The 27,608-nt window shown below is 37.3% G+C and overlaps 2 protein-coding genes across 9 annotated transcripts in view; one reads left to right on the top strand and one right to left on the bottom strand.

Annotated features, from left to right (window-relative positions):
• The window catches only part of ACSS3 (acyl-CoA synthetase short chain family member 3), a 157,636-nt gene extending 152,615 nt beyond the window's left edge, over window positions 1–5,021 (top strand). The window contains exons 14-16 of the mRNA XM_036252870.1: window positions 2,539–2,638; window positions 2,724–2,899; window positions 3,738–5,021. Of these exons, the coding sequence (XP_036108763.1) occupies window positions 2,539–2,638; window positions 2,724–2,899; window positions 3,738–3,806 (345 nt within the window). The 3' untranslated portion in view covers window positions 3,807–5,021. The remainder of the gene's footprint in view (window positions 1–2,538; window positions 2,639–2,723; window positions 2,900–3,737) is intronic.
• Window positions 5,022–6,799: 1,778 nt separating this feature from the next.
• PPFIA2 (PTPRF interacting protein alpha 2) overlaps window positions 6,800–27,608 on the bottom strand; it is a 437,224-nt gene continuing 416,415 nt past the window's right edge. For 7 of the 8 annotated variants that reach the window (XM_036251326.1, XM_036251327.1, XM_036251333.1 and 4 more), the window contains 5 exons: window positions 16,011–16,186; window positions 15,063–15,131; window positions 11,408–11,567; window positions 10,143–10,234; window positions 6,800–8,168 (listed from right to left, as the gene is read on the bottom strand). In XM_036251326.1, coding sequence (XP_036107219.1) covers window positions 10,176–10,234; window positions 11,408–11,567; window positions 15,063–15,131; window positions 16,011–16,186 — 464 coding nt within the window. In that variant the 3' untranslated portion in view covers window positions 6,800–8,168; window positions 10,143–10,175. The remainder of the gene's footprint in view (window positions 8,169–10,142; window positions 10,235–11,407; window positions 11,568–15,062; window positions 15,132–16,010; window positions 16,187–27,608) is intronic. The other variant, XM_036251328.1, reaches the window with a different exon arrangement.

Here is a 27,608-nt window from a genome sequence, read left to right as displayed (position 1 = left end):
TGTCTGGTTGTGCCTTCTTTAGTCTAGTTTGCCAGCTTCTTCTGTGTGTGTGTGTGTGTGCGTGTGTGTGTGTGTGTGTGTGTAGGCATCAGGTACTGGCGTTCCTTCGCTCATTTCTTCTCACTGTTTTCTCCGTAATCCCATCCACGCCCACAGCTTTCACGAGCATCTGTACGTTAATGACATTCAAATACGCGTCCCCGAGTCGAGACTCTCCTCAGCTCCAACTGCTTCGACTCGGATGTATCAAGGGAGCTTCAACAAAACATGTCCAAGACTTATTACGTGATCTTTCCTCTCAAGCTCAGCCCTCACTATCATTTTCTTGCTTAGAAAATGACACCACTATCCAACCAGCTGCTCAAACCAAATACACAGAATCATTCTTAACCCATGCTCCATCTCCAGTTTATCACCTGTATCCATTTTACTTCACCCACTACCGTCCTTGGTCTACGATAAAGCAGCCTCTCAGATGGTTTCACTGCACAGAAGGTGATACTCTAAGCAACCCTCTGATTATTCTCCACAATGAAACAAGTTTGTGTTTTTCAAAATCCACTCTAAAGTGAAAGAAGCCAATCTGAAAATGCTGTACACTGTATTATTCCACCTACATGGCATTGTGGAAAAGGACTCTGGAGACAGTAAAAATCATTGGTTGCCAGGGGTTAGAGGGAAGTGAGTGATGAACAGGCAGAGCTCAGGGGATTTTAGGGCAGTGAAGCCTGCCTATCAAATATTATAATAGTGGATACATGTCATAAAGCACATGGAATGGCTGGGCCAGTGTGGCTCAGTGGTTGAGTGTCGACCCATGCACCGAGAGGTCGCCAGTTTGATTCCTGGTCAGGGCACATGCCCAGGTTGTGGGCCAAATCCCCAGTGCGGGGCATGCAGGAGGCGGCCAATCAGTGTTCTGTGTCATAGATGTTTCTTTCTTTTTCTCCCTCTCCCTTCCTCTCTCTCTAAAAATCAATAAAGACAAAAAAACAATAAAGCATACATAATGTACAACACCAAGAGCGAACTCTAAAGTAAACTATGAACTAAGGTGATCATGCTGTGTCAGTGTTGGTTCATCAGTTATAACAAATATACCATGATGGTGAAGGCTTTGATGGTGGGAAGGCTGTTCTTTGCAGGGGCAGGAGGTACACGGGAACTTTCTGTACTTCTGCTCAGTTTTCTGCGAACCTAAAACTACTCTAAAAAATTAAAGTAGATGTAAGAAGTCCACCTGATCTTGCATCTCTTCCTGAACTACGGAAAGTGCGTACTACCTTCCCAAAGCTGCTAGAACTGCAGTTGGAAGCTCTTTGCGCAGCCTCTCATGACTTCTGCAGCTCCTTTTTCTCAGTCTGGCTCTGGCTTTCTAGCCACACGAGTTTCTTTCAGGCGTGAATGGACACGCACTGCCCTTCCACAGGGCTCCTCCTCCTCGCCCAATCAGCGTCTACTAATCCTTTAGACCTGAGCTTGTCATATCTTAAGGGAAAGCTTCTCTGACATTCATATCCTTCTGCCAATTTGGTTACTTTTGTTCTATTTTGCACATGAAAACCCAAGTTATTTCCCCAAAGCCCTCACCACTCTTATATTTAGACATTTATAATAATTACATATTTATGATTGATTAATATTGGTCTCCCCTGTTAGACACTAGGCACCATGAGATCATGCTCTGCCTATTTTGCTCACCACGGAGCCTGGCGCAGTGGTTGGAACACAGGAGGGATTTAGGAAATCTTTGTTGAGTGAATACCTGGAAGGAAGAATGAGAACTGCTAAATGAGCTGTTGGAGTATTACTGTTTTCTCTAGCCATTAGAGATTTGCAGTCACTGAAATATGTATTTTTCAGATAAAGACTTTCTGGATATGCATTTACAAAATCCCATCACAGCAGAAATGGCTTTTTATATCCTCAGCCTGTGTTTCTTGTGGTTACTCTGCTGGTTCTTGTGATCGCAGATAGGTAGCTGCTTTGTTCTGGAAGACGCCGAGAGCTCAGGGTGAGCGACATGAAAAGGTGCCTCGACCATGGTTATTCCTGACGCCAGGACTTCACCCCATGTCCAGTCTCTTATTTTGCTTTGGAAAGTCCTCTCTGGTTGGGTGGTCACTCAAGAAAATAAACGCTCTCTTCTTTGCGTAGTAACAGGTGCAAACATAAAAGCACTATGCATTTAGTCCTGGGCTGCCATGGGCTCCTCTGGTGGGCCTGTTGCAATTTGTTTACATGTGGTATCCACTGCATATTTTCCCTGACTTCATTAATCAATAATTGAGATGAAAAAAGCAAATCCATTACTTTCCAGGTAAGCTAAGCAATTTTTCTTAATTACTGTCAGCCTTTCGTGAGTGACCACCTTGGGGCTCCTAACCATTCACCCCAGTGGTAATGATATGAATTGTGACTTAGTCATCTTCACACAGACAGCTATGGGTTTTTAAGTTCTCTAACATGTACTTATACTCCCAACTGAAATAATTTACACACAGGCACACGCTAAATGAATGCCTTTCCTTATTGCAGTCGGTGCTTTCCCACGGCACCGTGGCCGACTGCGCCGTTGTTGGCAAGGAGGATCCTCTGAAAGGTCATGTGCCCTTAGCCCTCTGCGTGTTGAGAAAAGGTAAGGGAGCTTTGTCCTCTCCGTTTGGGTTCTGAATGATTAGCTAGGGTTAATTCCATGCTTACCATCTTAACTTTCCCCCTAGGTATAAACACAACCGAGGAACAAGTTTTGGAAGAAATCGTGAAACATGTCAGACAAAGCATTGGCCCCGTGGCTGCTTTTCGAAATGCAGTTTTTGTCAAACAATTACCCAAAACTAGATCTGGCAAAATTCCCCGCTCAGCTCTGTCTGCCCTCGTCAATGGCAAGCCTTATAAGGTAAAGTATCAAGGAGGTTTAGTGCTGAGTTCTGAAATGGTTTATCCCCATTTCTTGAGCATCAGCAAAGCTCTCAAAAATGGTTCCTAAGCATGACTTTGTATCCCTAAAATACACATAATAGCACTTTTTAAATGTTGAATGAGAAACTGCATAGATACTCTCTCTGTAGGAATAATGGTTTGGGAGAAACACAGATTAATTGAAACCATATGCTTTGAGAAGACAAGAATCAGTGTGTGAAAATATTTTTACTATTAGTAAATATGTCAGTTAAATTCAAACAAACTTGTGAAAATGCAGTTTTATTGAATTAAAGGTACATTTTTCTTCATTGTAATTATTAATGGCTATTAGTGAGAAAGCATGTAATTGAGGCTGGCTGTATGTGTTTCAACACTTCTAATCAATACACACGCTAATTGTACTATTTTAGAAAACTTTAGGCTGATGCAAGCATCTGTATTTTTAAAATTTGTTTGCATATTGTATACGCATAGATATACATATTTTAATAGAGCAGTTGCACGAGCAAATGAGAAATCCTTTCATTGTCTTTTCATAGAGGCACTTGGAAAGTCTCATAAGAGGAATTCTGCAGAAAGTAGCATTGAGGACCAAGAGTTTTGCTAATAGAACAGTTTATTTTATCATTCTGGAAAGCTGTAGATACACTTTTAAATATTAGGTCCAAAGTTTCCTATTTCTAAACACTTCCACACGAGTATTATAAGGTAATATTCATATAAGATAAAGGGCGACACAACATGGCACGTGATTCCTTATAGGGAGAGTGAGTTTCTAGGAGGGGCACTCATATTTCTCATTTCCTTTCCAGGTGACGCCCACAATCGAAGACCCCAGCATTTTCAGGCACATAGAGGAAGTGCTGAAACAGGCATCCTGACTCTTTTCCAAGTCAATTTTCTAACCGAAGCCAAGTTTTTTGAATTATTTCCCAGAAATAAATATTTAAATAGAAAGTACTTGCAAAGTGAAATGTGAATTGTGAAGCTTGGTCTAAAAAATGCACTGGAAGAGTAGCGATTACACCCAATTAGCATTGTTATCCATTACCTGAAACATGGCTCATTATAAGTTGTCTGGCACTTTGCTTTTAGAAAAATAGATTGAATGTATAATTTTTTAAATAATTGTACCCTCCCCTAATAAAAGCATTTTCATTGAAAAGGACATGAATATAGAGCCACTTCCTAAAAATAGGAACCTGCAGGTTTGACCCAAAACCTGAAGCTCAAGTTTAAGTCAGAAAACAATTACAATTTTTCTTACGGAAATTTGGAATGCTTTCTAATACTCTTGAGTTGCCCACATGTGTGGTAATCACCTAATCAGCCGATTCTCTCGGTAGCAGGGCCTGTCTAGTCATTTCCTGAGGGAAGGCTGGCTTCCTGGGTAGAGCTCTGAGGTCAGGTCATTTGTCACTTAGGGGAAAGCAGGTGCCTGGAGGTCACCTAATGCTTTCTCTTTGTCATGGAGATGAGGGCCTTTCATAGCCGCTCCTCCTGTCGCAAGGTCTTAGCTGACTGTGCACTTGGTGATTTCAGCTTCTATGGAAACAAGGAGATGGTGTGGAAATGGGGTAGACTGGCAAAGAGAGCTCTTCAGGAGAAAATGTTCAAGTTTTTATTTTGTGCTATGAGAAACCGAAAAAATCAGATTTTTTAGGTAAAATCTCTCATTTGTAAATAACCCACTAAGAAAACATGGTGACATCTGAGCACACCTTTCCATTTAACCTTCTATAAAACGATTGAGAATTTTTAAAAATGGAATATGAGTCTTTGTTAATAAGCTTACGGTCCTGTGCCAATTAACCAAAATAGATATAGATAATTAAATATTTGATTTGCATAGTGTTGGACATATTATCAGTAATCAAAGAATAAATAAATTTAAACACAAAAATATTAACCATGCCCATTGAATCTTTGAGGGGACTCAAAGTATCCCTTAGTCTTTCAGTGCATCAGGAACATTACTTTGAAGAACCGCTGTCCTGATATAATAGTTTGGGTATAAGAAATATGTCTAGATAAAGAGAAGATTTACTCGTTTCTTTTATAAAATTGCTTACAACCTGTATCAAGACATTTTGAAAATGTGTGCTTTTTACTTGGACCATAGGCTATGAAAATAAATGACTTCTTCAAGTAAATCTCTATTTGCTTAAACTGGCTTCTTGATTGTTACACCTGGAAAAATTATATTTATCTAGTTGTTTTCATTAATTATTTTAGTAGGCTAAATTAAATTAGATAGACATTCAATTTATAATTTGAGCCTGTAGGGTTCCTTAAACTGTAGCTTCTTTTGGGCACATTTAATCCATTATCACATCTGTAATCTTAACAAATAATCTATTTGTTATATCTTAGCATTCAATAGTATTACCTTACTTTTTCATATAGAATTCAGTTCATTTGAGATGGCAAATTTTTCAGCTGAAAGTGTATCATTTGTAAGGCATAAATATACCTATATTTACCTATACCTATAAGGTCTACTTGAGGTATATTACACAGGAGCAAGGAGTGTGTAGAGGTTATATCTTTGGTCCTCTTGCACATTTTTCCTGGTACTCACATCTAAAGTGACACTTTGGCAAGCAGGCTTGAGCTATTTTCCAGTTGAGTGAGAAAAAAAAACAATGCACAAGCCAGGAAAATCAGCTTTTTCTTGTATCTGGTTGAGGAAATTCATCTCTTTTGCAGGGTCAAAGGATGTCACTTTTATATTAATAAATGTAGGGTAAAGGATACACTTAAGTCATCAGATTGCTTAAATTTTGGAAGAAAAAACTGAATTTTCTATTTTAATACTTTTATCATAAAGCACTTTTACTACTTAGTACCTAAAATATTCAGAATAAACGTTCCTTTATTTTTATTTTTTTCATTAATTTTGAGAAAGAGGAAAGGAGAGAGAGAGAGAGAAAGAGAGAGAGAGAGAGAAACATCCATTGGCCGCCTCCTGCATGCTCCCCAATGGGGATCGGGTCCACAACCTGGGGATGTGCCCTGACTGGGAATCCAGCTGTCGAACTCCTGGTGCATGGGTCGATGCTCAACCACTGAGCCACACTGGCCGGGCTAAATGTACCTTTAAAAATGACAGTATAATGTTACTAAAAAATGCAATCACATTTAAATTTGCTGAAATTAATTCTGTATTATCATTCATATTTTCGTAATTTTTTTTTACTGTAAGACATTGGAAAAATTAAAATATAGAGATTTTCTTTAAAAATCTATAAATGTGTTTTTCGAATTATTTTGCTTATAAAAATATACTGCATGTATACAATCAAGACCTGTTTTGCATTTAAAAAGCAGCTTGATTTATATAAAATTTTATTTGTAAAGGCTTTGACTATTAAATATGTGAAAATTCATAATATTACTAGATGGTCATTAAATGGTTTAAGTGGATTTTAGAATCGGGCAGATATTATTCTATACATTAAAAGGTACTTTATGCTTTGTTGAGACACATAGCTGGCTCTTTTTACCCCTATATATTTGAGTCTATTATAAATTATTAATATTTCTTGCTGGTGATCTCTAACAGGGAGAAAATTTATGCCATTAAATCCTGTATAAGAGTAGACACAAATCTAGGTTATATTGTTATAATATCATAGTTTCTACATTACATTTGACTTCTGTAGGTCAATATCCCCATGTTTAGATGAGCTTAAAAGGCTCTTTGCATCTTTCCTGCCCAGGCAACATTCTAGCACATTTAAAGTCACTCTCATCAGCAAGGTGACTGCTCCCTCTTGTGGCCAACTCACTAACCGAGACAGTCCCTAAAAGAACAAGTTTAAGTCAATTGTTAAACTTTATGTGACCAGAAAACAAAGCTTAAACAGAGAACTGGAAGTATTCCTTTTTTATTGACAATGGAGAGAGTTTCTGTTACCATTATCTTTTGACTGAATCGGTTCAAACAAAAATAGACATCAAAACAAATGTCATGTACGTGCAAACATAGTAAATTAAATACAAAAAAATGAAATTACCAATGACAGGTCTTGCGCTTAATAAGATTAAACAGCAGGAAATCAGCAGATAGATAAATGTATTTTTAAATAGGTTTTACTTTGAAATCTTCCATAGAAACAAAGAATAAACAACAGTAACACCACCAAATAAAGCCACAGGGAAGAGATTACTCTTCTATACTTTATACACTATATATGTTAATCATTCTGTCTTTCATTTATTTCCTCTGATAAGATTGACTTCAGGGAAGTCGAAACAAGGCCATCTCGGCTAAAAGCTCATAACGTTAGACATGACTCTGGCTAGTGCCCTGTCGCACTGACAAAGGGGAGGGTGCGGGGTTTGTTTCCTTCCAGTGGACATGAACCTCAGACTCTGCAGTGGTTGGCGTTCACTGAGCAGTGCTGGCTGGCGGTTCAAGATATTTGAATGAACATGTGGCTCTTAGGAAAGAAAAAAAAAATTATATTGGTCCACAGGTAACAAGAGAAGATCATGATTTTTCTTTATAAATGTTTTTAAATAGTTGTTTTGACTCTTGTAAACAGTTTGGCTTTGTTTTGTCTTGAAAAGGAGATCGAGCCGTCACAGTGCTATTTCTAAAGAGAGAGGACATCCCTGATTGCCTTTAAAGGTCTGTTTTTGGCTCCGGTTCCAGGTTAAATCATTCTTTTTTACACGATCAGAGGCAGGTTTTCAGCTTTAAGTATTGACAGACTGGAAGGTGAGACGTGGAAGCATGAAACATCCATTTGACCTTTAGAATTCAAAAACTGTAAAAATGGCAGAATGGTAAAATACAAACAGTACTTGGTATTGTCAAATGTTTGCACTTGAGACTCCATGAACCATATATTTTATTTTTTTAAAAATCATATTTATATCCATTTACATAAGACTTAGACATTTAAAAGGAAATACATACACAGTAATACAGAAATGCCTAGTATATTACAATAAAACATGAAAAAAACAGGTGGCTCCGTTTCATAAAAGCATCTGTTGTACAGAATTTATGATGTGGATGATGTCTATTATTCACATGACTTAGCATTTTCTTACAATTGTAGTAAACTAATCAAACTTAGTATCTGACTTCCCCCCACCCCAAATCACATTTTCAGTTTAGTGAACCATTACTCGTGGTTATTTCCTTAAAATTCAGCCTCCGCAGAGGTGTTCTCTGCTCGTCTTCTTGGATGGTAGTGCACTTTAGGTAGGGTAGACTGAAAAGACGACGTCTAGAATATTTAAAGGACAGCGTTAGTTTACTGCAAGGTTGCAGACTGGAAGTCCCCCTCCCTGGCTACCCTCGGTGCCCAGCCATGCAGCCTGCCTCTTTCTGTCCTAAGAGAGGATGAATAGGATATCATCTAGCATGTAACCAATAGCTGTATGTAATGAACATTTGCTCTTCTCCAATTTTGTGCAGGCAAGCTTAATAAATAATATTTGCTCAATTTTGTGGAAAGCATGGCAGTAATTTTTAAAAAAGGTGTTAATAGAAAATATCAGCAGTCCTTTTCAGACATTTACAGCTTGCTTATCAATGAATTGGGTGTAGTTGACCTATTCCTTGGAGTAGATTTGTATTCTAGCTCATACAGTTTAGAGCTTTTATCAAGATATGTTGACAAAAACATAATAATAATAACTAACCTATTTTAAAGAATCTGGGTCAGTGATGTGGCATCACTGATTTTTTTTTCCAGTCATAATATATTTAGGAAAAGTTCCCAATTACTATTCCTGACACAAAATAAAAAATAAATAATATGTTCTAAATTGTTTTAATAACAAAAGTGCTAGTGTTATATCAAAATAAAAATTGGTTGTCCTAGGTTAACTTATTGTAAATGAATATCTGTATCTCATTGAATGGTGAAAACTAGGAAATATGAACTTGAATGCCATGCACAAAATATAGATTGCAAATAGTTAAAGAGTTATTCTACCCATCAGTCAAGAACTAAGAAGCAAGTACTACCCAACATATTAAATAGTCATTTGTTAGTTAGTGAAGTATTCATTTCTGGAAAAATCATCATGTTATGTGTAGAAGCTGCTACAAACAGTACTTCGTAAAGCTTCTTATTTAGCCAAATTAGCCAAATTATTATATACTTTAGATCATGTTTAATTAGATGCCAAATTGTATATTGAAATTAAAATGTAATGTTAAGGTTTTATATTCTGAAATTAAATCTCTTATCTGAAGGCTTTTTGTTTTATCAGCAGCAACTTCAAAGGGTGACCTCAATAAGGCCACACCAGCTCCCATATTAGGCCCCAAAGACCAACAATAAATTGTGTGGAGCTTTTAGTTCAAGACAATGAATAAACAGCACAAGATGAGCTGTTCCTCTGCCGGTAACTGCTTCCTCTCCCCCTCTCTGTGCGCATAGTTCGTTCTAATCATTGCTCTACAAAGTATTTCTTCCAAAATATTAATTCATTGTAAATGGTAAAGTACTTTGCTACACCACAGTTTTACTAAGACTGCCAATGAAACTCCAGTTTGGTGCGGATTTGCACGTCAGTTCCACCGATTGGTATTTCTGTAAATACAAATGCCTTATAGCTTATGATTATGCATCAATGCTTTCTGTTAGTCCTGTCTGCCATCCTTACAAAGTATTTTTAACTTTGTTCCTATGCCAAAACCCCAAGATATTAAAAATTCATATTTGTTTTCAACAACTATAAGCGATGTTGATGAAAAACAACATACCAAATGTTCAAAATTTTCAGTTATACTTTTGTTTTTTAATACAAAATCACCTCCAAATCATTTTCCTGTCTCTGCCACTAAGTGACTTTGAAAATCACTCTCTGCCTATTTCAGGTTCCCCTATATCAAATACCCACTTAAAAGGGTATTATTCTGAAAGTGCCAAATCTCATCAATAAATATTGCTATGCAGGCTGATATAATATGCTACCAAAGAGTAGAAGACTGTGGTAGCAGCCCATTGATATGTACTCAGGTGGTGACAGGCCAACAGACAGACCTTCAACCACAGCAGACGGATGGTGATAGCAAGTCCTAGATTAAGTGAAAATAGAGATTCCTTTCCACCCTCTAGCAATTCAAAGGGGTTCTCTCACTTCCGTTCCGCTAGGCCACACCAAAGGGTACTGTGTCCGTTTACTAGTCTATGTAGCTTCCATTTTTGTGGTGGGTTGTTTTTTGTCAGCCAAGGAAAACTACTCACAGCAAGTCAGTGCTGCCTCCTTTGAGTGGCTTGTCAACATGAGTATGTGCGAACAGTGGAGTTGTCTAACCTCTGCAGTCTTGAAGACGCAACTGCAAATGGAGAAAAGGGCTTTAGAGGGACTTGGATGGTCGCGTACAAAATTTCAGATGAGAAAGATTTTTTTTTTTTCCTGCATAAAGGGATCCTGAACATACTAGTAGACATTCTTTCTCTCAGATATAAGCCACTCACATTTTTTTTCTCTAGACCAAGTTACTAAGGAAAATGTATTCCCATGTGATGCAACTGAGCTTCAGAGCTGTGTGTTCTCCTGAGAGGAGATCTGTAGCAAGAGCAGCTCTCTGGGGTGTTTCTGCTTTTGAAACAAAGACAGCTCTTAGAGAATGTGGTGGTGGTGGGGGGGGGATGTTGTCCCCTCCGAGGGCTGAAGAGCTTCTACACTAATTTTAATCATGTTAAAATCCTCATACATTTTGTTAGCATGTCCCATAATATTAACAAGTAGGGAGAAATGTAAATCAAAGGTCACAGTTTATTATATCAGGACGAGTTTTAAAGGCTGTGATAACTATAAACTAGAAGACAAATAATGATTCTAAGTGATAACCATAATAGAGTGGGGCTGTTTGTTTTCTTAATGCTTACCAAACGGAAATAGCTTTGTGGCTATCATGTCTGACCGTCTCTCCTCTTAGGCCATTTTCCTTGGGAAGCACGTGACACAATTCTAATGTCCACAGAAGGAAATACTAACTGGGAAATGACTGTTGGCTTTGTGTTTGTTTAATTCTCTTCTCATGGTTGTGCTTGTTTATTTAAGGCCTTCTACCTTGGTCCAAGGGGAGAATATCTGATGCTCTGAGTTTCGGAGATGAAGTATAAAATTTTAAATATTCAAATATGTGGGATGACAGCGGAGTTCATTTCCATTTACTACCGCTAACTAGACAAATTGTTCAGGAACAGAAGAGTAAAGAAACACACATCATGCAGATGTTTATGGTTCTTCCTAGATGTGGACATTAGCCAACACTGTCCTCTTTAGGATAATAGAGATCATTTTTTAATGTGAATAAAGTGCCATGAATTCATGCATTAGCAGTTTACGTAAGAGACTGGTCTGATGAAAGCAAAGTAAACTTCAAGCAGAGCAAACCAACTCAAGAAAACAATTCCAAAAAGCTATGCAAGGGCAGACTATGATACCAGCATTTGCTAAACAAGCTTTTCACTTTATAAGCAGAAATGAAAAACTTTTGTACCCTCCGTTGTCATTTTTCTTGATTGCCCAGATGTTGTGGTTAACCTAAATCCAGCCGGTAATGTTTCCGAGGACCCGGGCATCATGCTGATTCCATGCACTTCGCGGGGAGGGAACTGCCTTCTCCAGGTTGACCCACGCCGGAAATTCTTGTCATCGCTCTGCCGAGAGAGTTAAAAACATGTAATATTGATTACTTATGTTCAGCCTATCAAGTATACATATAGAATATTATGCTTTATTTTAAGAATTCTATCAATTACAAAATGAAAATGCAGAAAGTTTAAAACAATTGTTTTTATTAAAAAATTTTCATATGATTTCACATGTAAAGGTTGTCATCTATAAAAGTAAACATTTTTGAAAACTTAAAATAAAACCCCAACATTTTCCCAAAAAGTTTATATTGGAGATACTTTATTGCACTTTAAGCAAACTGGTTTTATGGTATAATATACTTAGTGGAATAAGTGTCGGCTCATACACTTGAATAACTGTTTCATAAATTTTCCTTCTATGTGCACAAGAGATATATGTTATAGAAATCTGTATCTGATATAGCCTGGCTCATATAGGATACTATAATCTATATTCTCTGTAAGAAACTCAATTTGTCACATGTTATATTTTAGCTGATATAGAATTCATTTTTAATTTGTTGAAAAACCTGTGCAGCCTGGACACATCCTTTTAATAAACACTTGTATTCTTTAGATGCCACTAAAAGCATAATGTACCTGGTTGCTGTTTTATCAATGTAATTGCTTATTCTATTATGTATTGATGATAAATTTTTTCCCTGTCTGGACATACACAAAGTACCTACACAGACACAATTATTTTCTCTATATCAATAAGCAGCAATTTGTAATTTAGCATTTAATTAATATTGTTATTACTAATTCTAAGGAAAATTATTAATCATTCCACATAAATCTTATCTTCTTATATTACTAAGTTTCTCATCTAGAGAAGAACTGTCTATTTCCTGAAGTTATAGCTAAGTATGTGTGGTTGACCCTACTAACACAGGTGACTTAATTTTAGCATACAGAATGATTGATATTCAACTCAAATTATCACTGTTATAAATAAGTAACACTATAGAGGATTCTCCATCATAGATTGCTAATTTAATTAAGTGACACACAAAGTCACTTGTAATTACATCTATCCACTGTTCTCTTAGAATTCTTATTATCAATCTCTAAATTTTGTTCAGATTTGGTAGGCATTTTACAGTTTAAGAAAGGTCTGCTACTCCTCAATTGTTTGGTTTTACATTACACTAGATCTCCAAATGTTTACTGATACAGAAAAGAAGCAAAATTTCACAGTTGTAGCCTCTCTGCCTTCTTGAACCTTGGAGAAGTTGTTGCATAAACACAAATATTCCTCAGCTCTAGTAACAGTACATTACATCGTAGGGATATACAACTCCTACAATATATGAGTTAAGGGCTCAAAAATAAGCCAGAAATTTAAGAATTTAAATCATGATTCCTGACTTCTGCTCTTTCAACATAGTGTTACTGCAGAGAGTTTATGGGAACTATAAAGCAGCAACATCATGGGGAAAAGTTTCCATGAGATGAGGCTAAAATATATCCTCTTAATTAAAGTCAAAGTCTGTAGAAACACATGTGCTCTCAATTATTTTAGTGGCATCTGAAGGTGATCAACCTCAGAAACAAGTCCACTCTGGTTCTGGGCACGATGTTTAGTTATTTTTATTTACACTAAAAAAAAAAAAGAAAAGAAACAAAAAGTAGGACAAAAGGGAATAGAGTGCTTGAATGATGAAATCATTTGCTGTGTTTTTAACAATAATAAAAAGCTGTGTAATTTAAAGGCAGATAGTTACACCCCATATAGAACTTTCTGCTTGTTACTTTCAGGAAGCAACACTATAAATCATATAGGCTTTGTCTCTCGTTGGACAGCTCCTTCAGGTCAATCTGCATTTTAGAATGCAGCAGTATGACAGATCTTTAATAATTTTTATTAAATTTTTTTGCAATTTTTCAGCAAGGGGAATATTGTATTTAAAAGTGTATGTGGGTGTATGCAGACTATCATTCATTCAACAATTAAGAATACAGATGTAGCCCTGGCCGGTTTGGCTCAGCGGTTGGAGCATCGGCCTGTGGTACAGAGAGACCCGGGTTCGGTTCCCGCTAAGGGCACGTACCTCGGTTGCAGTTTGTCCCCGGCCCTGGTTGGTTGTGCGGGTGGCAGCCCCTCGATGCGTCCCTTCACATCGATGTTTCTCTCTCTCTCTCTCTTCCTCTCTCTCCCTCCTGCTCTATCTGAACAAAAAAATGGAAAAATGTCCTCGGGTGAGGATTAAAAAAAAAAAAACTATAAAAAAAAAGAATACAGATGTAAAAGATCGTCAAACAACGTATACAACTAAAATCAGTTACATATTAACTGACTTTAAAAATACTACTGGTGCCCTGGCTGGTGTGGCTCAGGTAGTTGAGTGTTGACCCTTGCACCAAAAGGTCACCAGTTCGATTCCTGGTCAGGGTTCATGCCCAGGTTGTGGGTTTAATCTCAGGTCAGGGTACATACAGGAGGCAACCTATCAATGTTTCTCTTACATCCATGTTTCTCCTTTTCTCTGTCCCTCTCCCATCCTCTCTCTCTCTAAAATCAATAAAAACATACTAAAATAAAATAAAACATTGCACATTGTCCTGATTATACAGGAGTATGAACTTATAGGAAGTTAGCCAAGGCCAAGACAGTAGAGTTTATCTGCCTATAACTTCCTCCACAAAGGACAGCTTGGTTTTATAATGCCAGGATCACTACACATTTGAATGTGGAATTATTGCCTCATTTTAGGATTTCCTGGGTTCATTCACAAAACTATTTTAATCAGCTTTTCTTTATAGCCAAGAAACAGCTGCATTTTGCAACACAAAATTATGCATCTCTTCCTGCTCAGGTTGCCTTCTTGCTATTTCCAAAAAGACTGTGTAAAACCTCGGACGGACTGTTGAGGTCCATTGCGTCTATCGAACAGAGTTTGCTAATCTCTCCTCTATTTCTTCATCTCAAGAGGCTACTTACATGCTTATTATTTTCAAAATAACTTAAACATGCATGTGTGATGTACCAGGATTCTTACCCTCAAGAGAACCTTCAAATCCTACAACCGGTAAAATTTTATTCACATTTTTAAGGAAGACTCAATATTGCTATAAAAAATAATAAAAAGCTTTTCATTTGTTGAAAGCAAGTTTCTTTTCATTTTAATATCATAACATGTCCTGTGAAGATATATTGCTATTTAAGAAATAAGCACATTTCTTATTAAAAAGCTGAATTTATTAGGATTAGTGTTATCATTACTTACAGTTTAAAAAAAAAAAAAAACCTTGCTCAACATTATGTTGCATTCACAGCTCGTGACAAAAGTCTGTTTTTGAATTACATCTTAGTGTTTCTAACTGCTGATATGACAATGTTTATGAAGTTCTTTCAAAAATAAAATGAGTAATAAAATGTAATATTTTGGAACAACACTGGAAAAATGTCTAGATTCTCTCCATCGAGCAAGCATCTGATTAATTTTTGTGAACTACTCCTTGAAAGTCGTTTTGCTTGAACCCTCAGGTTCTCCTGAGAGATAGAGAAGGACTTACTTCGTCCAGTCGCCGTTCTGTTCCCAGCGCCAGGAGGTTATTGTATTCCCGTTCAAGAATCTGCCTGGCCTGTCGACATCAAATAATAGTTACCAACACGGAAGTCACGTTTTATTTTTAAAAGAACAGAGATTGTATTTATCTGAGAAAGCATTGCAAACCCCGTTTTACTTATGATGTCTTAAACTTTTTAGTCCTCCCTATCTGCAAGCCACTGCGAATTTAACCTATAAATAAAAGGCAGGGCAATTTGCTCTCATCTTCGAATAGTAGAGAAATAGACTCATATAAATGTCTGAGATCTAGGGGCTTTGACCTCACTTTGCTACTTTATTCAAATGGAATATTTTCTATACAATTTGAAATACACAGAAACAAAATAAAAAGTGAAGTTAGACTGCCAAGTCTATGCAGGTAGTTCTCAAACCTGTCAATGATCGCCATTTGGGGAAACTTTAGATAATTAAGATTCTTATGCCCTATCTCTTGATACCTGATTTCTTAGGCCTGTGATATATACATAGGTTGCCGGTTTCATTTAAAAATGTTTAAGGACCTCTGGTGATTCAAATAATTATCCAGATTTGGGAATCAAGGGTATACCCAATGCTAAGTGTCTGTATAATTCAATATGTAAATAGAAACAGCTGTCTCTCAGAGAGGCAGAAACTAAAGGCCATCTGTCAGAAATATTGTTTTGGGGAATCTGGCATTCAGGTGGGAGGTTGGACTACATAACCTCTAAATCCCTTCCTGCTTAATTTCATGATTTTGTTTTGGCTAGAAAATCAGTAGCTTGAAACGAAAGCCCCAGTGACATATTTCAAAGGTTGAGCTAACTCTAGTTAGGAATCGTTAACACACAGCTAAGTTTTTTTCTCCCCTAGAAGTTGAGTTAGTTGCTATATAAATTAGGACACAGGGCAACGGCAGCACAGAAAGGCTTGCCTGGGTGTTCTGTGTTGGAATCTGCAGCAGTAAAGCTAAGCTGCTGTAGTCAAAGTTCTCATCCAGGGCTATCAGTGAGCCATGCACGCCACTCTCAAGAATGTTATTTGCATATTCTCGAAGTCCAATTGCTTGGATCCAGCGAATAACTCGATCATTGCTCCACACCAACACATCTAGGAAAAGAGGTGCAAATTTTAGGCTGCAGTATTTTGCATAATAAAAAAATAATAACAATAATAATGATAATAATGGTTGGAATGGGCCACAGGCATCTATCTGGCCAGGCCAGCATTTATGCTGGCTTTGTTACGCACGCTCCCTAACGCACCTGGACCCCCTATGTGCATGTATGTACTGTTCTGAGAACTAACCTTTTCTACTTTTAGCTCAGAAAAAAAGTTGTCATTTTGATTGTTTGTTATCACTGAAACGAGAACACAATGTCTCCAAGTGTTGTTTCTTGTTTTCATTTAGAAGCTCTGGGGTCTGTCTGAAGTTCAATATTTTTACCACCAGATGGGGACATTTCTTATTTGTGTCTTGATGCATAGCTTCAATAAAGAGAGCAAAATGAGAATCTTCATCAGTGTTTTTTAACCACTATTTCAATATTTCACATAGAGACGTTCAGTGGAAGAGACTTTTTTTTTTATCTGAAGTAATAAATCAAAGACCAGAACAAGTAAGATAAAACAAGGACTAAATAGTTTAATAGTTCCCTACTATTTTGGCAATTCATTATTTTAAATCACACACTAATGCAAAAATCAAGCACTTAGCCAAATCAAGTTGATTTTTCTATTAGCTTATAAAGTAGTATTTTATTGAGGTATGAAACACATTAAATTTTATTTTCCGAAACTAAAACATTTAGGGAAAAATATAATGTATACCTTTTCTTAGATGAAGACATACCAATGTGTTTTTCCCCCATTTCTTTTCATTATGAGTTGACAGAATGCTACATAAAAACCAGTAAAATCAGCAGAAAAACTAGAATGTTTTATAAAAAAGAATTTTAAGGAATTTAAGAGAAAACTTTAAAAACTTGAAACATTTTCCTAATCCTATAGAAAGAAAAACAAAAACGCATAATTTGTTATTACAGTAAGAAATACTTACAGTAAAAGTAAGTATTTCTGTTAATTTTTTGCTTTCTAAATAAAATTTATACTTCACCAGAAAAAGTATAAGGAATATTTTGGGAATTATTCTTCAGCTTCAACTGTTTATTTTCTCCCATTTAATTTATCTCTAAAAAACAAGATGGTATTTTTGGGGGGGAAGTGGTGAGAAAGTGTATTTATATACAATATTTTAAAAAAGTATTACTAATTTGTCTTAATGCACTCATTTAACCAAGTTAGGTTTTCTTGTGTATAATGTTAAAGCAATAAAGTGATACCTCAGCCCCACAAAGTTCCCCTCATGCCCTTTCTTGGTCACTATATTCACTGCAACAATAACCAATCTAACCAATATACTGACTATTCTCACCACAGATTAGTTTTGCCTGATTTTTTTTTTTTTATCCTCACCCGAGGACATTTTTCCATTTTTTGTTCAGATAGAGCAGGAGGAAGAGAGAGGAAGAGAGAGAGAGAGAAACATCGATGTGAAGGGACACATCGAGTGGCTGCCACCCGCACGACCAACCAGGGCCGGGGACAAACTGCAACCGAGGTACATGCCCTTAGCGGGAACCGAACCCGGGTCTCTCTGTACCGAGGCCAACGCTCCAACCGCTGAGCCAAACCGGCCAGGGCTGCCTGATTTTTTTTAGGTGTTCATAAGTAAAATAATACAATATGTATTTTTGTGTCTGTCTTTACTCAATATGGGATTCATCCATGCGGTGGCAAATAGTATAGATTGTTCATTTTCATTTCTATTTAGTAGTCCATTGTATGATTATGCCACAATTTAGCCATTCTGTTGATGGGCATTTGGGTGGATCCCACTGAAAATTATTAAGGATAGTGCTGGTTTGAACATTCTTACATATCTATTTTGTTTTATATATTGCTATTGAGTAAGTAACAAGGAAGAGAATTGTTGAGTCATTTTTTATACATACATTTAACATGAACAGATATTGCTAAATAAATTCCACTCACAATTTAAAGCTCAGTAGCAGTGTATGAAAATCTGCAGCTTTACCAATATTTGGTATTTTTTATTTGCTTTGTTTTGTTTAATGTGCTTGTTTTTAGCCATTATGGTAATTTTGTGTCATTATGGGTTGAACTGTGTCCTCCCTGAAATCCGCATGTTGAAGTCTTAATCTCCTGTACTTTGGAATGTAACCTTATTTGGAGATACAGTCTTGATAGAAGTAATCACATTAAAATGAGATTATTAGGATGGATCTTAATCCAATATGACTGCTTTCCTTCATAAAAGGGGAAAATTGGAAACAAAATATGTATACAAGGAGAACACCATGTGATCATGAAGACAAAGATGAGGTGATGCTTCTGTAAGTCGAGGAACACCAAGATGGCCAGCCAGCCACCAGAAGACAGGGGAGAGGCCTGGATCTGTATTGCCCTTAAGTTTATTTCATTTTACTTTTCATATTTAAATCTACATTGCATTTTGAATTAATGTTTGTTCAGCAGAAGGTAGGTAGGGTCAGTGCTCCTTAAAAAGAAAGTGAATACCCAACTGATTCAGCATTGTATACTGAAAAGACCACTCACAACATAGTCATCTCTGTCATAAATTGAGAGTTCCTATAAGTGTGAGTCTGTTTCTGAACTTTTGATTCTATTCCATTGCTATTAATCTATTCCACCAGCATCACTCTGTCTGATTTACTGTAGCTTATTTACTGTTTATAGTTTGCAAAGGTATTAATTTTTAATAAATGAGCTTTTCTTAATCTATTTGAGAAACTGATTTTTTTAATGCTGTTAATCTGGTCAAGTACATTGATGAAATTATCAAATGTTAGTCATAAAATTCTTGATATGCAGTAGCCTATGTCCTTGAGTTTTATTTTATATTTTTTTTTACTCAAGACTGTCTTGGCTATTTGTGGCCTTTGAATCTCAATGTACATTTTAAAGTCTGATATAGTAAATTGATTTTATTTTTTTATTTTAATTTTTTTCCTTTATTGATATTAGAGAGAGAGAGGAAGGGAGAGTGAGAGAGAGAGAGAGACACTGACAAGAGAGAACATTGATTGGCCACCTCCTGCATGCCCCCACTGGGGATCAAGCCCACAACCTGAGCATGTGTCCTGACCAGGTCGACACTCAACCACTGAGCCACACTGGCCAGGCTGATGTAGTAAATTTGAAACTCCCCTCTCTTACCTAATTGGGTTTTTGTATTGAATCTATAAATCCATTTTAAGGTTTTATCTGATTTCCTTCAATAACTTTTTTAAATTTTCTGTGTAGGAGTCTCATAGTTCTTTCATTTTATTTGATGCTTGATTTTTCTATTCTATTTGATGTTAATATCTTGTATACTAGAAATATTATTGATTTTTCTGTTGGTATTTAATTTATTTTTTAGAGTATTTGTAAGTTCATAGCAAAACTAGGCAGAAAATAAAAAGTTTCTGTATGTCCCTTGACCCGCATAAGTGCCTCCCCCACTATAAAGTCCCTCACCAGAGTAGGACATATGTTACAATGGAAGAAACTTACATGACACAGAGTCCATAGTTAACAGTGGGGTTCCCTCTTACTGTTGTACATGCTACAGGTTTTGACCAATATATAGTGACATGGACCCATCATTATCGTATCACACAGAATAGCTTCACTGCCCTAAATATCCCTGTGCAGTCTGTTCATTTCTTCATCCTGCTTAACTGTAGGCAACCAGTGATCTTTTTACTGTCTCCATAGTCTTACCTTTCCCAGAACACCATGGAGTTGGAATCATACAATGCAGATTTTAACATTGGCTTATTTCAGTTAGTAACATGCATGTAAGTTCCCTCTATGTCTTTTCATGCTTTGATAGTGCATTTCTTTTTAGCCATATTGAATTTTTATCTACAGATTTTGCTAAAATCCCCCATTCAAATCATTTATCATTAAATCATTTGGATTTTCTGTGTATCTTTTCTAAGTCTTAAAACTTTTTAAAGAGTTTATTTATTTGCTTTTCTTTTTTATTACACTGATTGGAACTTGTAGTTCATCTTGAATAAAAGTCGTGGTAAAACTCTCAATATTAACATTAAGTATGGTTTTATGATTTTTAGTAGATACTCATTTATTAGATCAAGAAAAGCCCTTCTGTTTCTACTTTGCTAAGGTATTGATTTTTAATAAATTAGCTTTCTTCATCTATTTGAGGAAGTCCTGATTTTTTTCTTTATGCTGTTAATTTGATCAGTAACATTAATGGAATTACCAAATGTTAACCATAAAATTCCTGGTATTAAACCATCTTCTTCATGGTACATTATTCTTTTATTTATTCTTATATTTTGTTTACCTGCAATTATCCTTTTTTTTTTTTTTTATAATGCCCTTATTAGTTATTGCTATGAAGTTTATGCTGGTCTTATAAAATGAGGGTGGATATATTTTCTCTTTCTAATTCCTGAAATAATATGCATAAGATTTGTTATTCTTCTCCTTAAAATTTGGAAGAACTCATTGGTGAAGTCATCTGCCCATGACATTTTTTTCATAACATTCTTTAAATGTGATTTCAATTTTTTTTATAATAATTGAAGAATTATTAAGATTTTTTTCTTAAGTAATTTGTTTCTTTTCTAGGAGTTTGTCTATTTCTAATTTTTCAAATATTTTGCCATAAGTTTCCCTAAAATCCTCTAATCATTTTAATATGTAAAGGACTTGTAGCTATATTGCCTTTTTACTTCTTATATTTGTTATTTGTACCTTTTCTCTCTTCTTCTTATCTTCGGCAGAAGATTGCCAATTTTATTAGCCTTTCACAAAACCAGCTTTGGTAGTGTTCATTTGCTCCATTGTGTGTTTTTTGTATACAATAACTTCCACTCTTATTTATTATTTCCTTCCTCCCATCTTAAATTAATTTCTATTATTTTTATAACTTATTGAGATGAACACATAAATAATTAATGTGTAGATATATTCTTTTTTTAAAAATTATATTTTCTTTATTGATTTTAGAGAGAGAGGAAGAGAGAGAGAGAGAAAAATTGATGAGAGACAACATCGATTGGCTGCCTCCTGCATGCCCCCCACTGGGCATTGGGCCCACAACCTGGGCATGTGCCCTGACCGGGAATTGAACCGGTGACCTCTTGGTGCATGGGTCGATGCTCAATCACTGAGCCACACCGGCCGGGCATAAATATTTTCTAATAAATGTAGTCATGACTCTCATAGAGTTAGCTGTAGCCCCCAAACTTTGATACCTCAGTTTCACTATCATTCAGTCAAAATAGTTCCCAATTTCTTTGTAATTTCTTCTTTTGATTTCTATTAGCTTTTAAAGCTTATAATATGCATCTTTGATTTATAATCTACTGCAATAGAATGATTTTATCATTCCTAGATTATGCAAAGAACGTCAAACAATTTAATTCCATTTATGCCCTTCTTGCCTTCTGCATTATAGTAGTTATATATATTATTTTCACATAACATTTAAATGCCACAGACATTATTATTGCTTTTCTTATCATTATTAAAATTTCCCACACAGCCCTGGCTGGTTTGGCTCAGCGGTTAGAGCCTCGGCCTGAGGTCCAGAGAGATCCGGGTTTGGTTCCCGCTAAGGGCACCTGCCTAGGTTGCAGTTTGTCCCTGGTTGTGGTTGGGTCGTACAGGAGGCAGCCACTCGATGTGTCCCTTTCATGTTGATGTTTCTCTCTCTCTCTCTCTCTCTCTCTCTCTCTCTCTCCTTCCCACTCTATCTGAACAAAAAAATAGAAAAATGTCCTCGGGTGAGGATAAAAAAAAAATTCCCATACATTCCTTCCATTCTCCTTATACTGCCTGCATTGAAAACATTTTCTGTATGATGATTTTCTTTTGGCCTGAATAATTCATTCTAATATATTGTTTGTCTTTGGACTTTCCGGTAATGTAATTTCTCAGATTTTATTTGCCTGAACCTGTACTGTATTACTTTTGCCTTCAATATTGATAAACATACAGTTATAACTTTTAGGTAAAAGGTTAGTTTTAATAAACATTTTAAGAATGTCATTCCATTTCCCTCTTGCGTTATTTTAATTGTGGAGTCAGATATTTCAGGCTGCTTCTTTGAAAGTAATGTGGAGTTTTCTCTGGCAGATTCTAAGAATTTTTTGTTTGTTTGTTGTATTTTTTTGGGGGGGAGGGTCACAGTTTTCAGCTTTACCACAATGTGTCTAGATGTGTTCCCTCCTCACCTCCTTTCTTATTTTTTCTTCCTTTATTGATTTTAGAGAGAGAGGAAGGGAGAGGGGGAGAGAAATAGAAACATTAATGACAGAGAACATTGATTGGCTGCCTCCCGCATGCCCCCTTCTGAGGACTGGGCCCACAGCCTGGGCATGTGCCCTGACCGAGAATTGAGCTGGGACCTCTCGGTCCATGGATGATGCTCAAGCAGTGAGCCACACCGGCTGGACACCCCCTTTTCCTTTGAACCTTGTTTGGCTGCATCGAGTATCACGAACCTGTGCCTGTGGCTTGTTTGATTCTTTTTCCCCCGACAAATTTCCACCATTATCTTCAAATATCACTTCTTCCTCATTCTCTCTTACCTCTTTCTGGGATTCCAATTACACCGGCACTAGACTCCTCAATGCATTCAATTGTCTCTCAGGACCTCACCCATCCTCTTGTTTCTTTTCATGTTTCAGCTTTCAGGCCATAAATTTTCAAGGATGGGTCTTTTATTTGATTAAAATTCTCCTTTATTGTTCAAACACCTATTGAATTCTTCATTTCAGTTTTAAGCTTTCTGCTTCTTTAAATTTCTAGGTATTTCTTTTTTTTTCCATTTTATAATCATTTTTATTTTTCAATTACAGCTGACATACAATATCATGTTAGTTTCAGGTGTACAACCCAGTGATTAAATATTACATAAATTACTAAGTGATCATCCCAATAAATCTTGCACCCATCTGACACCATACATAGTTGTTAGAATAGTATTGCCTATATTCCCTAAGCTGTACCTTACACACTGTGACTATTCTGTAACTACCAATTTGTACTTCCCAATCCCTTCACCTTCTTCATCCATCCCCTCAACCCTCCTCCCATCTGACAACCATCAAAATATTCATTGTATCTATGAGTCTATTTCTGTTCTGCTTGTTTATTTTGATTTTTAGATTCAATTGTTGATGGGTATATATTTACTGCTATTTTATTGTTCATATTTTTTTCTTTACTCTTCTTCTTCTTAAAGATCCTAGAACATTTCATATAACACTGGTTTGGTGGTTATGAACTCCTTTAGCTTTTTCTTGTCTGGAATGCTCTTTATCTGTCCTTCAATTCTAAATGAGAGTTTTGCTGGGTAGAGAAATCTTTGTTGTAGCTCCTTGGTTTTCATCACTTTGAATATTTCTTGCCAATCCCTTCTGACCTGAAAAGCTTCTGTTGAGAAATCAGCTGACAGTTTTATGAGAACTCCTTTGTCATTCAGATAGAGTGGGAGGGAGAGAGACAAAGAGAAACATTGATGTGAAAGGGACATATCAAGTGGTTGCCATCTGTACGACCCAACCAGGTCTGGTGACAAACCACAACTGAGGTACGTGCCCTTAGCAGGAATCGAACCCGGGTCTCTCCGGACCGCAGGCTGATGCTCTAACCGCTGAGAAAACCAGCCAGGGCATTCTCTTGTTGCTTTTAAGATTCTCTCTGTCTTTCACCTTTTGCATTTTATTTTACTTATTTATCTTTTGAAATATTTTTTCTTTATTGATTTTGAGAGAGAGAGGGAGGGAGGAAGAGGAGGAGAGAGAAAGAAATATCGATGAGAGAGAATATCAATCAGCTGCCTCCTGCATGCCCCCCCACCAGGGTTTGGCCTACAATCTGGGTATGTGCCCTGACAGGAAATCAAACTGGCGACCTTTTGGTGCATAGGTCGATGCTCAACCACTGAGTCATACCAACCGAGCTAACCTTTTGCATTTTAATTATGATGTGTCTTGGTGTGGGCCTCTTTGGGTTGATCTTGTTTGGGACTCTTGATGCTTGCTGGACTTGTACGTCTATATCCTTCACCAAGTTAATGAAGTTTTCTGTCACTATTTCTTTAAATAGGTTTTCAATTTCTTGCTCTTCTTCTTCTCCTTCAGGCACCCCCATTATGTGAATGTTGGTAGTCATCCCAGAGGCTCCTTAAATTATCCTCATTTTTTTTTTATTATTATTCTTTTTTCTTTTTGCTGTTCTGATTGGGTGTTTTTTGCTTCCTTATATTTCAAATCACTGATTTGATTCTTGGCTTCATCTACTCTACTGTTGATTCCTTATAAATGATTCTTCATTTCAGTTAGTGTATCCTTCATTTCTGACTGGTCCTTTTTTATGCTGTTGAGGTCCTCACTAAATTCATTGAGCATCGTTATAACCAGTGTTTTGAATTCTGCATCTAGTAAATTGCTTGTACCCATTTTGTTTAGTTCTTTTTCTAGAGTTTTGTTCTGTTCTTTCATTTGGGACATGTTTCTTTGTCTACTCATTTTTGCAGGCTTCCTGTGTTTGTTTCTATGCATTAGGTATAGTTGCTCATGTCTCCTGAGCTTGGTAGAGTGGCCTAATATAGAAGGTGTCCTGTATGGTTCAGTGGCACAGTCTCACTGATCACCCAAGTTGGGTACTCAAGATGTATCCCCCATGTGGGATGTGTTCACCCTCCTCTTATAGTTGAGCCTTGATTGCTGTTGGCAAGTCAGTGGGAGGAATTTATCCCCAGGCCAATCAGCTGCAAAAACTGGCTGTGACCACCAATCTCCAGCCACTGGGGGATCAGCTGTGCAGGGGCACACCTCACAGAGCAGGACTTACTTCAGCAGAGTCCTGGTGCCCACTGAGTTTGCCCCTTGAGTATACTGCTTATCAGGTAGTTAGGTGATGATGCTTTGATGTGGTCTGAAGCTGTCCACTTGGTGAGCTGGCTCTAGATCCTCTTGGGAGGTGCAGGCCTGCGTTCTGCCCGCGGCCACCTGGCATGAGCTACAGTTATTTGCAGATGGCTGCTACTTGTGCTGGGCTTGGAGGTGCCCAGGTGAGACCAGGCTGGGAACCAAGGCGAGCTGCTGCTACTGCCAGGATTGGGGCCACTTAGCAAATGGTATGGGGCATGCTGGGGCCAGATTTTAGGAAAATCTGAAGCATAAGCCAAGACAGCCATTTGTATGAAAAGGCCACTGGGAACAGCTTGAATGGGCCTGAAAGTTGGGTAGGGCAGGGCCTCAGAGAATCACCAAGGCAGGGCAATAATTGTGAGCCAGGTTGATGGAATTTCAGCTATGGTGCTCACCTGTGGGCTATTGCAGGGGAGGGGGCGCTCATTCAAAGGAATAATGGTCACTGTCAGCAGTTCTATTTGGGAGAAAGCTGTCCTCGCAGCTCTAGCCCTGATGCCAAGCACTTCAGTTCCTCCCTGTATATTTCTGGTGCCTTTCGAGCTGCTGCCCCATTGCTGGAGCCCACAGGGAGTGCGTAGGAGTATGTCTGTGAACTGCCTGGTACCCTGGAAGCGCTCTGTCTCACTCAGCCTCAATCTCCTCTGGTTTCTACAGCCAGAAGTTATGGGGACTTTTCTCCCTGGAACTGGAACCCTGGGATGGGAGCACCTGGTGTATGGCTGGGCCTCCTCACTCCTCAGGAGAAACACCTGCAGTTGAGGTAGCTCGCCTGATTTTACCTGCCACATGTGAGTGTGGGACCAGCTGGTTCCGAGTCTCTGCCCCTCCTATCAGTCTTGATATGGCTTAATTCTCCAGTTGTAGGACTTCCGATTAGTCAGATCTCAGGTAGTTCTAAATGACGGTGCTCTGTAGTTTAGTTGTGACTTTGATGTGCTTGTGGGAGGAGGTGAGAACCCTCTCCACCTGTGTGGCCATCTTGACCAGAAGCCTCCCATTTTTCATTTCTTACCATTTGATTCTAGCTATATACTACATTTTTCCACTTTGTCACTTATTTTTTTTTATAACATTAATCACAATTGTTTTAAAGTTCATGTCTGAAAAATAATTATTCAGGTTCACCTGTGGGTATGTTTCCATTTTTTTTCCTTAGTTTTCTTTATTTTGCATATATATGTGATTGAAAATGTCTCGAGAGGAAGGTTGTGTAAAATGTCAGGCTTACTTATTTCCTTTTTGTCCAGGACCTTGGTTCCTTGATGCCTGACAGCTTTGGTAGTTCTAAATCACACAGTTTTTCTTTCTTGTTCTGTGAGACAGGGACAAGCAGTAGAGAATGACAGGCTTACCTCTACATATTTCTCTTTTTTCCAGGACCTTAGCCTTCTAGTCATAGGTGTTTTGGGTGCTTTCTGCTGCCCTCAAACAGCTGTTTGTTGATTTCTCTAGCCCTTTACTTGTTCTGGTTGAAGATTGGTCTGATTTAATGTACTCCGTAACAGTCAGAAGTAGAAGATCCTCAGATTAGTTTATGCCCTTTTAGTCTCTGCCAATTCATAGCAATGGTAAAACATCTGCATATGAACCTGGACGCTATATCTGCCTCACATCTCTCTCCTGAACTGCTGTGGCTTGAACAACCCTATTGCAAAAGAAAGACCTTAAGTCTCTCTTTGGATTTAGTTAATGAGGAACATGTGAGGAAAGACTCAAACTGCCCACTTCCTATAGTCTTATTACTGTTTCCTGACGCAGCCAAAGTAGAACGAATTTCTTCTGCAAGTAGGAGAGTTATTGTCTCCCTCAGAGTTTTGGCTCTTTCTCCATGTTTTCAGCAAAGAAAAACTTCCCTAATAATCTAAGATGTAAAATATCTGAAAATTTTACATTATATATTCACTAGGTTTACCTGGGTCAGTCCTAAAGTATACATTTTCCTCTGAGTTTCCATTATCTTGTTCTATTGAGGGACAAAGATCTCAGCAAATAGAATGTAAGTTGGTTAGTATTATACTTCAGTTATATGAATCAGCTGCTGTTGAGAGCAACTGATTAGTTCTAACCCTTGGTTATAGTACACTTTTACTTCAAAAGTTGGACAGGTGTGTATAGCTGACAGCAATGGTTTTCTAAGTGTTTTCTCTAAATGCCACATTTTAAAAATCTAATGGGTTTGCTCAAGAAAACAACAAAACTGTCCAGTTTTCTTTGCATTAAATGGATTTGTGAATAGGAAGTGTTTGTTCTTTTCTAGGGCTGGGTTTATATTTTGATATAGTCTAAGACATATTATATGGTCACCTTTTTTTCCTGCAAATATATTGAGATAGGGTATGCAGCAAAATGGCTGTAACCCATGAGGGCTACAAGGACTATGGTAGAGATAGTAAGACCAATCCCCCAACAGATCTATGCCTTAGAACAGGCAGAAGACCAGCTCAATCCAACGGTGACTAATTTCATCTTGTGGTAACCCCGGGCCTCATTATTTGCTCATTGTAATACATTATTAGCATGCTAAA

Source organism: Molossus molossus, unplaced genomic scaffold (assembly GCF_014108415.1).
Source record: "Molossus molossus isolate mMolMol1 unplaced genomic scaffold, mMolMol1.p scaffold_m16_p_10, whole genome shotgun sequence".
Lineage (NCBI taxonomy): Eukaryota > Metazoa > Chordata > Mammalia > Chiroptera > Molossidae > Molossus > Molossus molossus.
This window is presented reverse-complemented; position numbering and strand designations above follow the sequence as displayed.